At 41.2% G+C, this 14,129-nt stretch overlaps 1 protein-coding gene across 2 annotated transcripts in view; it reads right to left on the minus strand.

Annotated features, from left to right (window-relative positions):
* syt9b (synaptotagmin IXb) overlaps positions 1-14,129 on the minus strand; it is a 59,340-nt gene that overhangs the window by 14,041 nt on the left and 31,170 nt on the right. The window contains exons 5-9 of one of the 2 annotated variants that reach the window (XR_004213779.1): positions 13,258-13,378; positions 12,921-13,092; positions 12,053-12,182; positions 4,922-5,669; positions 2,594-2,762 (exon numbers count right to left, since the gene is read on the minus strand). Coding sequence is in view for 1 of the 2 variants with exons in the window: in XM_031875646.1 (XP_031731506.1) it covers positions 5,592-5,669; positions 12,053-12,182; positions 12,921-13,092; positions 13,258-13,378 (501 nt within the window). In the remaining variant the exon portion in view is untranslated. Of the gene's footprint in view, positions 1-2,593; positions 2,763-3,301; positions 5,670-12,052; positions 12,183-12,920; positions 13,093-13,257; positions 13,379-14,129 lie in introns of those variants that run through there. The other variant, XM_031875646.1, reaches the window with a different exon arrangement.

The following is a 14,129-nucleotide window of genomic DNA, read 5'->3' on the forward strand; positions in this document are numbered from 1 at the left end:
GGACTACAGGACCAGATGAGAAGCATGGAGGACTACAGGACCAGATGGAGAGCGGTGGTCGCCTTTCTTTCTGCAGGGTAGGTTATACCCTCACCAAGATTACAGAAAAAGTAGGGACATAAATTCTTTATACATATGTGGATTACATTTATTATAGGAGCCGCTGTTCCCACAAGTATTCATCCCTTGTGTTTGTCTCCCATAGGGCAGGACTCCTCTGTGCTATAGTTTCACTACTGGGGCAGCTGAGAGTGGATGTCAACCAACCAGTCAGTGTGTAGAATACAGTGTGTTAGTATAAACTATATGTACAGTATGTTCATCTCCTAAATGTGCGATATATGTTAGAAAAACTCTCTAAATATCTGTTTATATGACAAACATGTCCTAATGTTTCATATAATTCAGAAATCTGACGATGTATGACATCTTAAACTAAATAAATATTGTGCAAATTACGATCAATGTCTTTAGATTTTCATTTGACTCAGAGGTATAAATGTTATTTATGTTAAGTATTATACATGATGCTCAAATTATTACATGTTGACATAAATGAAATATATAAAAATATATAGCTTTAATGTAGAAGTGAAGGGGCCTATTACATCAGAAGAAATATGCCGTTAAAGTTCTTGGTTTTCAGATCAGTTCTTTTACAGTTCAACTGACAAAATACAGCGTAGCCTGTGGCACAGTTGCTCAACCTTTCCTCAGTTTTCGGGAGGCTCATCTCGCTCTGAGCGCCCCAAAGCAGCCATCACAAGAACAGCACAAAATATCCACAGAGCGACACACAATTTCCCAAAAGTGCTTGGCAGCAGCTTTCTACAAATTGCCCCCGATAGCTCAAGAAGGCGTAAATTAGGTGGGCAAATTTGTCACCATATGCAACCTGAGGGCGCCTCGCTGTTGGATCACATCTAGCGCCTGTTCATGAGTCTGATTACAGCCAAGAAATGCACTTTGTCTCCACTAATGCCCCTTTCATTTTTGAACGGGGCCCAGATTTGTCAGTGATCTGTGAGACTGTGAATCTAACTGACTGATTAACACCATCATCAGCAGACATACTGTCTCCGCATTCTCCAGTCGGTTTTATCTACAGCGCTATCATGGTGGAAGCACTTTTCAGCTCCCCCCGGTGCCTTTGTACGCTCTGAAAATTGAAGTGTCATCCCACTGTATTTGTAACACAGGGAGCCTCAGACGGAATATTACCCCGAACAAGACTCAGGAATCCACATCGCATGCTGCCGCTGCTTTATTGTCTCACTGTTGGGCTCAGCAATCTCCCGCCTAGAGAGTCTTATTCCGGTAGTCCTCCCCTCATCGTCATACTCTCAACCTCCCAGACAACAAGGGAAATCTTGTTGAATGGCTTCATTTTTTTTTTTCCGGAACATTTTCTTCTCGTTTTGTTTCACAGATTTGGCAAGGGTAACTGGCAGGGGGGGGGGGGTGAGATAAGAGATAACAGTGTGAGGGGTTACTACAGGTCAAACAGCGAAGTGTCTCTTCAGCACATCTCTTGCAGGCAAGACAAAAGCCTTTTTATCATCTTTGAACACGACCCATTGCCACAAAACATGTGAAAACATATAGGTACCATATTTTCAGTTGGTGCCTTCACCAACTGAACACACCAACATGTGCATCTGCTGTATGATCATAAGATCCTTCTTCTAGATCCTGAGGTGACTTCTCTGCATGTTGTCTCATCCAACTCAGTGTCATAGTTCACCCTGCTCCATTTTTGCCCTTTTGTTTCATTCATATCGTTCATGGTCAGTGCCTTCCTGTTTTATTTTGTCGCTCGCCTCTTTTCTCTTCACTTCCTGCCTTCATGCGTTTTCCCACCAGTTTTGATTGTCTGCCCCGCCCAGATTAGTTTCCCCTGTCCCTCGTCAGCCCCTGCAGTCGCCTCACCTCCTGCTCACCTGCTCCCACTTATTCGATCAGTCATTCACTACACATACCAGCCCAGTTCCTTTGTTCTTTGGTTGCTGTTTGGAGATTCAGTTTGACTTTCATCTGCCCGCCTTTAGAACTTTGAGCCTGTATAGTGGGGCAGGTAATCACACCTGTGTTTACCCTGCAATGACATGTCAAAATGGCTGGTGTGAAAAGGGCCTATGTTGCAGAATACAAATTGTATAACTCTTGATGATTTGCCATGGTGTGTTTAAACCGATTTGATTTTCTAAGGGTGCTATTTAAAAGCTTCCTACCTGGGGAAAAACTCAAAAACCAAATGAAAGGAGCATGGTTATTTTAGGGTCAAACTTCACGCCTTTGCCTTCATGATGGAATGAATACTAATACATCTGTAGAACAGCAAGATCTTTAGCTATGTTGAAACTGCTAACTCAGTAACCGCTTTGTAAAAATCCAACCATCCAACGAGCACTTTGGCTGAAACATCCTGATGATTGGATCTATGGCAGGTTGGCCTGCAGGGAAATGTTAGCTCTATTGACGTGACCATCAGTTGGAAAACCAGAGTTCAAAATGGTGAGAAGCAGCATAAGTCAGCCTGGTGCTAGAGAGAGGCACTCAAAGCCATCTCCACCCTGAAAAACATTTTACTCACCATGAGTCACTGTGGAAAGCAGGTTACCATCATTGAACAAGGGAACACTGCGTGGAGAATACGTGATGATAAGCTTGCTGCTGCCAGATTGCGCCGCAGCTGCTGGTAAACCTGGATCTGAGAGACTGGAAATGAGAACACCTGCAAAGACCGGGAGTGATGGCGGCAGCTGCAAAAAAAGTTGAGGAACACAATGAGTGTACTGCAGAAAACCAAATAACCACCCCAACTAAATACTTACCACTCGGGGTTGAGGGATCTTTATAAAGTCAGGCTGGGGAAATGTAGGGCTTAAAGATGCACCTATTCATATTTTTCTATAAATAATGGATGAAATACTGATGTGTAATGTGAAAAACGCTTAATGTAGTGACAAATCCACCAAGAATTATGAGAACATGCAACTTTTCGGTTTCTCCCCACTCTCGAGCATCCATGCATCAAGCAGCAGCAGGCGCCTTTTTTTTCTGTGAAATTGTTGATGTAACCCAAGGTATGGTATTTGCCTGGCACCAAACAGCAGCAAGACAAAGTTAGCGGGTGAACCAATTGGAGCATTTAACAGCAAGGAGTCAGATATTTCCCCCGAGGAGGCGGTGAAGACCAAAGTAGAGGTAAAAGTAGAGTGAAAATCTGACTTATATTCGACGATGTTGCTACGTATCTCCTGGTTGTTATAATAAACCATTCTGTGTACATATACATATATATATTTATATATATAGAGAAATATTTATTAATAACATCTGAATGGACAATTTACACAGTCTGCCTTAAGTTCATACTACATCTTGTGTTTACGCTTTGATTAGTATCTCACAACAAAAGAGAGATTTCAAAAAATGACTGACAGAAAAATGATGCATGCACTGTACCCTACAAACTGAAGAAATTCTCATTGTTATTTGTGACAGTGTCCAATACAAAGACATAAACAATACTGCCATTAGTCCGAATTTCAAAAAACAAACACTGGCTCCATTAAAACAACAGCAGGGTGCAGTCTAAACTAATAGCATTAAGTCCTGTTACAGGTAGATTCAGGAAAGATTCTGAGTCGTCATTATTTTTTTTATGATGACAAAGCCCTAATCCAAAAGGAACAATCCCACTGGTTTGATAATTTAAGCCATAAAACAAGGCTTTCTGAAGAGGGCAGACCTGCATCTGCAACACATTCTCACTTCAAACTATGATGCTCCAGGTTCCCCTCTAGCGACAGTTTTGGATGTGGCGGGGACGGCGTGTTTGTATTTCACCAAATAAATATATTTCTCTTTTTTTTCAAATAAACTCCTGGCAACAAAACCACTTAGTTAAGTTTAGAAAAAGAGTGTGGTTGGCGTTAACGTACTAACGACTCATATGGCTAGCGAGTGACAAACAAGGGTAAGGGTTGGGTTGAATGTGGACGCACATGAGTCATGTGACCCACAACTGACCAGAAAAAATGGCAATATTTACTGACTGACCAAGCGTCACGATTGGAGTTGAAAGTGAGACCTTGTTGCAAACTTGGTTTATTTTCTTGGATTTGTCCATAATTTATATCAGTTATGGTAACACTGTATTCACCAGAGTTCAATACCAATATGATTGTTCCACCAGTGTGTACGTCGACCCTTAATACACTTTAATTTGTAAAGGTGTCTTTTCATTAATTTTAAGGGTTCTATCATATTGCATCATCATCGACAAATATAATGCTTAAATTGTAATAAACCAGAATTATCTTTAACTTAAGAACCAAAGAATATCACTGTCTAGGTTTACATACACAATAATATTCCACTTTGAAAGGGGTCATGTGTACAGCATACTAGAGACTACATATACTGTACATACTATACATATAGGCCTTATTCCCAATGTTTGCTTTTCCGACAAAGAAATGTAGGATATGCCAATTTTAATCTGGTTTCAGGAGCATTACATGTATACAGAATAATTGGAATATGCTTTTCAATTGGGGTGTTTACGTCAGTTTGCGACACAACCGCTTGCAGGTCTACGGCCAGCTCGGTGTGATGTAAACAAACCAACTAGCCGACAGGTTGCAGAGATGCAAGCCCAAAAGAAAAGCCCAAAAGTTCTGGTCAGACGGAAAAACACAACTACTTAAAACAAGACTTGGATATGCACACATATCCCAACCGAAGGGCAAAACACGTTTGTGCATGTGAACAGTCACTGAGAATCATTAGCAGTTGCCCTTTAGCCAAAAGAACAAGCCCCTTTCACTGTCACCACCAACACGTGTTTCCCTCATTTTGACCACACCCTGTGAACAAAGTATGACAATTTTAACATGCAGTAAATAAAACCTACATTACACATTCTTGGAGCAAATCCTCTTCATTTTACATCTTTGCAGGAAGTGTTCTGTGAGAAAGTTGCAGGTAAAGGTAAAACTAAGGCTTTGTTCATGTCTGCATGAAACAAAATGTTAAAAGAGAGCTAAAATATTGTGGATCTGAACAGGAATGCCCTGTCTGTCACTTCTAAATCTGCAACCGCACCTGTCTAACTCTTACTGCATCTAAGAAAGCTCATCACTCACACGAATCACAATCACGGCCTAGAAATGAATGATTTTTGGTCCACAAAACTGAGATTTGTTACAAAAGCTCGATCTGTTAGATAATCTCAACCTGTTAATGCCGCCAGCAACAGCTCAGAAATGACAAATGAAAGCACTGTAGTAGATCAGTTGGAATGTAGTTAAAGTGATTTTTGGTTGTGATGAAGGAAAGAAAGAAGTGGGGATTGGCTTTTACAGCGGTCTTAGCAAACTAAAGTTTTTCAATCTAATGACACGCCAGCTTGAGTAATAGCTTTTAGCTGATGCTTCTACTGCAGTCGCTTGTTAGCCACACTATATTTTTTAACATTTCACTACGACTATCTGCAGGACATCTATCGTTCCACCACCCTGAGGCTGTGTGTGTGCGTGTGTGTGTGTGTGTGTGTGTGTGTGTGTGTGTGTGGGTGTGTGCGGTCATGGGGATGGTGGTGTCTTGAGGGAATTGGTGGATCCTCCTTGGCTTCCACTCCCCACCGCTCCTTGTCCGACCCACTGGACAGCAACAGAGAAGAGAGAGGGATGGAGAGAAAGACGATCTGGTTAGATGCAAACAGAAGCCAAACAAAACTAAAGGTTTCATTTTGAATCTAAATTGTATTTACATCATGTATGTAACTTATTATCCTATGAGACGCACACCTCATAGAGCACCATCACATGCCATTAACCAGGAAACCATCTATAGTAAGTTCTGTGTAAGGCCGGCAAGAACCTTAGAGAGTTTTTGGGGCTTTGTCACTGCATCATTCACCAAAAGCACTCGGTGACCGAAAAGCCGAATTAACCTGGAAATTGTCAATTATATTTGCACATGTGAATACAATCGCTGGCACTTCAAAGATCTCATCACCAAAGTTGTATCTTAAAAGCAGTGAAAATGCTCTTGGAAGAGGAGCCAATGTGAAGCTCCATGATATCCATTGGATTTTAGATATGTCCATTCTTAAGAGACAAACACACTGAAGCTCCTTTAGAAAATGTCTTTAAAATGGAAATCTAATTCCTTATGTATTCATATGCTAAGAAATACTATGAATGTCTTCTTTAAATTTAATGGACAGATTTGTTTGCGTACAAGTAAAAGTTTTGCCTGATGATGGCACTTGAGGAAAGGTCAAAATAGGCATCCAAAACATGAGAATTCATTATCCGGGGACACAAAGTGGGTCAAGGGGACAATTTGACATTATGGTGGTGTTGGACAAAACGTCAGGGGGGGTCACAAAATCACAAGAATAATCATAGGACAAATACAAACAACGAAATACTATATCAAATTTCATATATTCTGGACAACAGCGGTGGACAACCAATTAAAGCAATCCGATTGGTTCACAGCCATACTATAATTACCACTCCTACGACATCAGATGCGGAGTGGAGAAAAAAAAGACTAATGTGTTTTATGGTTGCTTAGCGACACGGTCACCGAGGGATCACTTCCGCCGACATGCAACTTGTTACGGATACAAAGTAACAAAGTTATCTGTTAAAACCAGGTGGCAACCTCCAGTTCTGCCGAGTTCAGTGTCTTAAAACTTGCATTCTCTACTGACCAGCAGGGGGCGACTCTTCTGGTTGCAAAAAGAAGTCTGATTGTACAGAAGTCTATGAGAAAATGACACTACTTCTCACTTGATTTATTCCCTCAGTAAACATTGTGAACATGAGTTTATGGTCTCAATCTCTAGTTCAAAGTCGTCTTCAATACAGCATGATGATCATTTAGTAAATTATGGTCCAGTTTAGATTAAAATAGACCATAAAGCAGAGTATGCTTTCGGGCGGGCTTACTGTGATTGACAGGTCGCTGCTTCTACCAGAGCCATATACGGCACGGTGTCTTTAAGTCACCATTCCGAATATGGTAACTTCTTTACATTGCCTGAAAAACAAACAACATGGCGACGACCGTAAACCAAGATGGCTACGGCGAAATCGCTAAACTCGAGGAATGAAAACGGCAGTCCACAAACCAATGGGTGACAACACGATGACTACGTTTGTGGCTAAAACCTGCTATGAAATTGAAAATTTTCAGTTAAACATCTATGGAGGAAACTGAATCCCCAAAAGTGAGTCCACCGGTAAACAACATGCAGCGCTATGTAAGGAGGTTCTGGTCCTGGCCTCGTGTGTGTGTGTGTGTGTGTGTGTGTGTGTGTGTGTGTGTGTGTGTGTGCGCGCGTGTGTGTGTGTGTGTGTCTGTGTGTGTGTTTACAGTCTTGGGCGAAGAGATCGAGTCGGTGAATTATTAATGCTCTCAGACTGTGGTCAGAGGGTCAGTGAGGCTCACTCAAACACTTCAGAAAGGCCTTTACACCTAAAGTGCATAAGGAAACTGAGTGTGCACGTGTGTGTCAGACAGAGAGACACAGATGTTGCATGTTGAAATAATCTATTAGTCTTTATATCTCAATACGTTATTTGTAATAATTGTGTGTGCGTGTGATGTATCCAGTGGGCCTGGTTCCCTCAGGACTTCCGTGTGGATCTTTTGGTAACGAGAGAAATGCCTCCATGATGGAGAGTTTCCAGCTGCACCGCCATTTACTTTCTCTATTTACACCATTTAGAGGTTTTTATTTGTGTTGTACATTTTGTTAACTTCACATTTTTCTCTGGTCCTGCTGCTGTAGTCCAGTGCTGCTGCTAATGGCCTCAGATAAGCCGTGGCTACTGGAGAGTGTCTGACAAAACCTGCATTTGTGTGTGTGTGTGTGTGTGTTTTCGTGCTACACAAGTGACCCTAGAGACAGCGTGAGAGCTCTTCTTCTAGCTTCACCGTCGTTGCCGATGTCAGGGTCACTGACCTCCCACTAACAGTGCAACTCCTCCGGTAGACGCAGTGTGACAGCTAACACTTAATTTACTTCTCGGCTTAAAGCAGCGCCTCAGTAACACACGTGGGTGAATTCACAAAGGATGGATCGTGGCCGACTGTCGCAGCGTGAATTGCGCGTCATTAAAGTCTGCTTTCTATTTGAGAATTTTTTTCAAATATCTGCAGAGATCGAGTGCGTCTCCCCATTTCACTTTAAGTGGGCGTGTCCATTTTGCACTAAATGCTTATTACCTCATTTGAATATGTGCTTATATCATGAGACGTGGGAAGAATCCCGGTACCAGGATGCAATTTAACAAGATAAACGTGGAAAACGTATCTAACTGCCTGTACAACCGCTTACTGAAACACAACAAAATCCAATTGAAATGTTAGTTTCCTGTTACTCCTCTGACTCACACACACATACACACAAGTTAAGTGAAAATATGTGGAAGACAGATTCTGACTTGAACTGCCCTAAAAAAAGTTCCCTTGGTGTTGTTGAAATACTTTATATTCCATGAAAAGGAAACGGATCGTTTGATATAAAGCACCGAATTGCACAAATAACAAACCTGCTGACCTATCGGTCAGAAAAGTTGAGACCAACTTTCATCCTCCAACTCTAGCTTAATTTTTTCCAGAGGAGTTATTTGTAACGTTCATAGTTCACATTGCTCATGAATGCTATCATGCATGACAGTATGATACCTTAAGAGTACAAGCTGTTGTTGAAACATCCTCATATCCATCATTTTAAAAAAGCTCTCAATTTCTTTACAAGTTCTTGTTTTCTACCTAGAAAAGCAATGGTGTATTATTTGTTCAAAGGTTCTCTATAAGGAGCATTAATATAGCAGCAAACAACTATTTGTGATGTAAAGATACAATGGAGTAATGTCTACCTGAGCAGAGAATGAAGTCACTCTATGTGTTCAAGCTTTTCTGTGCTTTGTTGTATAGCGGGGCCGGCCGCGTGTGCCTTTTTGTGAATGTGAATGAAGGGCCATGCTGCACTGACAAGTGAAGCCAATGTGGAAGTGTCTTAAAACTGCATTCTCTTTATTGACCAGCAGGGGGCAACTAATCGGGTTGCAAAAATAAATCAGATTGTATGGAAGTCTATGAGAAAATATCCGTACTTCTCACTTGATTTATTACCTCAGTAAACATTGTAAACGAGTTCATGGTCTCAATTGCTAGTTTCAAGTCTTCTTCCTTCAGTACAGCATGATGTTCATTTAGTAAATGATGGTCCTTTTAGAGTAAAATTGACGATAAAACAGTGTATGCTTTAGGGCGGCGTCATTACGGCACTCCTCCGCAATCCAAATATGGTCACTTCCGTTTACTGATTGCAAAATACCAATACGGCGACGGCCAAAATGCCGAACTTGAGGCTTGAACGGTAGTTCACAAACCAAAGGGTGACGTCACGACACTGCGTCCACTTCTCATGTCTTATAGTTAATGGTGTGTGCCCCACTGGCTGGCCAATCACCGGCGCTCTGCACTGCGCTCATACCAATGGTAACTGTAACTGTAACATACCCCGGCATGCCAAATCATGCCGGGCTGTTACAGCTGGTGTGATCCCATCGTAAAATGGTCTATAATTTTGTATAGTTTTTGTGAGGTTGTAAGGTACAAGTTCTGGATTCTGAAAATGGACTGGGAAACTGGGTTTCTTTTTTATTTATTAATTTTATCACAAGGGATTTCACGTAGCCTGAGCTCAAATTTCTCTGTTATATGAAATACGTGTCGCAGCCATCGTTCTAAAGCGTCGGTATCACTTGGGAAAAGCAGCACGCATAGGTTAAGTAAGTGATCTTAATGGTAAAGCAATCAAAATAGATACTCATTAGACATCAGCTGGCCTGATTTTAGATGGAAATGTCATTAGGGTGGCTGAGAAAAGTCAGACATGTTCATTAGAGGTGGAATAATACTGCTCATAATGAGCATCGTCAGACCTCCTCTGGTAGAAAATAATGATGTCTACAGAGGATTTGTGTCAATGGTCCTCATGACGACTTATGTTAAACAGTTAACAAGCTAGCTAGTGTCCATTACATCTACTCAGGAATATTAAACATGCCAACACATCTCTTCATAGAGCTGAAGACACGTATGAGCCGGCGGAGGCTGACGTTCCATAGCTGATGATTGGCTTCACATTTATCCAGACAGCAATCCATTTTAAAGCATTTTATCTTCTGACTCGTTCAGCTGAATACAAATAGATTTAGGGTTGACAACTCGACATGAATTTACATGAATCAGTCCAGCATCTGTTTTAGTTTTTTTTATAATGAATGAGGGCAGGGGATTCAGAAATAGAAACAGCTCCAGTGAATGTAGCCACCTCTATGTGTGTGTGTGTGTGTGTGTGTGTGTGTGTGTGTGTGTGTGTGTGTGTGTGTGTGTGTATGTGTCTCTCTCTCTCTGTGTAAGCTAAGTGCCTCTGTTGTGGCAATCCCAGAAAAACAAGTCAAGTATACAGAGGGTTATGCAGTATTTCTGTTATGTAATTGTTTCTTTTTTTTTCTAACTGGACCTAAAAAATGAAATGCACAATGTGGCAACATGAAATACAAGACTCATTTAGGAGTCTCTTCATTCATGTTTCTGATGTCTTTTTCTGTTTTGAATGAAGACTCTTCATCTCTACTCTACTGTACTCTACTCACCTTTTGGGTATTTATTCTTTAAATATTCCTACACAAGTATGTTTTTGCTTGAATATTTTGGCTCACTTAGCCTGAGTCTGAGGGACCAGCCCACTGATATATAAAGACAAACCCATTGCATAGCATACATCGAAGGCTCTTTACCTCTAGGTAATCTGATGGGTTTTTTCCATCAGCGGTGAAATGCCATTCAACGAGAAAGTCATTCTGACCTAATGTTGATAGTATACCAATTGTTAAGTCATGCCAGTGGCCGCTGGTCGATTTGCTCCACCGCTTCGGTCCAGGCAAACAACTACAAGATGGTTTATCATCAAATGAAACATTCATGTTGTCCATAAGATTAACTAAAGATGAAGACTGACCACCATGGGATTGTTATTTTTGTTTCTTAGTAACATCTCTTGAGTACTATTGGATGGATTGGTCTAAAACCTTTAAAGGCAAGAATTTCTTAAAAATGTATGTATAGATGAATTTTTTAAAAGATCTCTTTCAGTCATCACTTATGACCCAGTTGAAGTGTGTGGTGGTGTCTGTATCTGGAGAGAACTTGCCCTCTGCCTGTATTTGTTTGTTACTGTTATTTTGCTGTGTTCGGGGTGTTTCTCGGCATCAGCCTTTGGGCAATGGTAATGTAACCCCCAGCCAATAACAAGGGGCAGGTGAGTTTGGGACTTTTTAAAAAAAAATGTAGGGCTTCAGGTCTGCGTGTCTGTTTGGCCGAGGCTCGGGGCCAACTTCAGATGTTGTGTTTACAAACAGTAAGCACGAAATGCTGCATAGTATATCTTTAACATACAGTCATGGTCACCAGAGGATAAATCCTCCTGAATTTGTGGATCCCCTGTTTTATCCTCTGGCTCCACCATGAGGTTGATATTTGTGTAAAATGTCTTGATATTCAGGTTTCCCTTCGGATGAATTGTTTCATTTTGATAATCTCTAAATTTTTATATAGCGCCATCACCAGGTCTAATGTTTTCATTTGGCCAATACTTTGTTTTATGAACAAATAACTAGCTGAACTTGTTACATCCTCAGCAGCCTCAACTGTACTTTGTGTTAATCAGCAAATGCTAGCATTCTAACATGTTAAACTAACACATTGAACACGTTAACGTTAACATGTTCAATGTTAACAATGCTAACATACTGATATCTTAGCATTGTTATCGTGAGCATGTTAGCATTGGCATATAACGCAAAGCATTAGTGTTGAAGAGTACAGCCTCACACAGGTGCTAGCATGTCTGTAGACTGTGTAGGTGATGCTTAGATTCTTACTTTGAAAGCATAGATTAAAACATTGATAGGACTGTATTCTACCTGCTGTATACACAAGCAGTCCATACCTCTATGAGTGGGTGCCAGTGTGCAATGGGTTTCCGTGGGTATGACAGCATCTCGTTCCAGTGGTCTCGCCCCAGGCTCTCCGCCTCGTTGCCCACCCTGCACACCCCGATCACTTCATTATGTCCGACCCTGCAGGACAGAAAGAACAACACATGGAGACTCAAAAATGTTGCATCAGTAAATGTACTGTAGATGAAACACATATACTGTATGTAGGTCAAGGCGACAGGTTATTTAGGGCAGAAAAAGTTTAAGTGATACTGAGGAACTTAGAAATTAGTATGCACAACATGCATAACATGGGTCATAAACATGTTCATTTTCAATATAGCGAAAAAATGTACCCTTGTGGGATTAATAAGGTAACTATCTCTCTATAATTTGATACAGGGCCGGTCATGCTATGTAGAGTAAAAAAAAAATAATTCTCACAAATCTAACTGAAACTTGGCTCAAAAATTTCCTGCAAGAATGAAAGTCAACGGTATAATTTTTTTTTCAAAGATGATACAAAACATAATCATACTGGTATCAAATGTATTGTTTTTACTGCAATTCTGACAAAAACAAAACAATTAATACTTAAGATGGTTAATTTATGAGTTCATAAGTGAAGATATATATTTAGTTTGGTGTCCCCATGTTTGTAAAAAAAACACACTCTTGGATGCTTCTAGGGTTGATCAAATATGATGAATGCCATCCAACAAGTCCAACAAACTAACCCCCCAAAAAACCACAATGGAGTGCAATAAAGGCATACATTTTCATTTAAATTTCATTTTTTGTCAATTATGCATCCAAAGTGTGTTTCCCACCATTTTTTTTCCACCTGAAAAAGGCACTGTACGTAGTTAACTCACTAACCGATCATAGTCCATGACAGCTATGAGCAGGCTGATCTGGTCGATGTTCTCAGGAGGAACATCGAACACAATGGCTTCATTGTACACAGGGTTCAGAGTGTTACGCTTGGTTGACGTCTTCCTCTTCTTTAGCCTCCGGCCTTCACACATCAGGGACACTTTCACATACGGATCTGTAGAGAAGTAACATGTGGCAAGTTCATGATGGACACCAAAATGTCTTGGCGTGGAAAGCCATTAAACAAAATATTACGTTGACTAAGCATTTGAATGCCTGGTGTGTACATCTGACGAGACCAGATCTCAGTGGAATCACTGCTTTGTCAATCAGCACTCACCTGAAGCTCCAGTGATGTCCATGGCTTTGAGATTTCTGGCTTTGATCATGGTGATGGTGAGCCTGCCAGCCGTGGGGAGATAGCACAATGAGAACATCAGCTCTCCTAGGTCCACATTGTCCTGTAAAGAAATATAATACATTAATACTGCTTGTTCTCCTACTATCAATATTTTAAATACAGGAAGTGATGGGAAAATATTTTTTGGCCTGCAGGGGACTTTATAGTTTGCACAGTTGGCCACTGGAATAGGCTGAAACTGACGGCAACAAAGTGTATTGCGTGGCCATGCTCACATGGACATACATGTGCATGTGCGCATAAGATACAAACAAATAATGAACGCCCTTGCAAAAGCATTGCCACATAGCGCTACAAGTGGTCAAACAGCGGCACTAGACTAAGGCTGGAGGATATTGTTGGGAAAAAAAGAGGATAAATGCTTCAGTCTGGTGCACTTTGAAGGCAACGTTTTGTGCTCTCGTAAACAACTAAACAAACACATTAGTTTTATAGATATGAATGGTGATGACAGCAAAAAAGTCACACCCACAAAGCATGGTCAACGAGAAGGGGTCCGTATTGCCGACATCGTCGGGAGGCCCGTCCATCCACGCAGGGAGAGAGGGCGCAATGATTACTACAGTCCACGGCCCCGGGTGAGAGGTACTGTAACGCTCACGGATGGAGCCCATAGACACCTTTAGCTCCCAGCTTTTCCGAAGCCGAATTAAATCTGGTGGCGGTGCACTGCTTTTGCGAAATGCACTCGTCGCGGAGAGGATCCCCCCACAATGAGAGGCCATCCCTTACTCACCAAGTTGATTCCCCCAGGCAGAACCAAACCCCATCCATTGATATACTGTAGGTAA

The sequence above is a fragment of the Anarrhichthys ocellatus genome, unplaced genomic scaffold (assembly GCF_004355925.1).
Source record: "Anarrhichthys ocellatus isolate YVR2014 unplaced genomic scaffold, GSC_Weel_1.0 scaffold93, whole genome shotgun sequence".
Lineage (NCBI taxonomy): Eukaryota > Metazoa > Chordata > Actinopteri > Perciformes > Anarhichadidae > Anarrhichthys > Anarrhichthys ocellatus.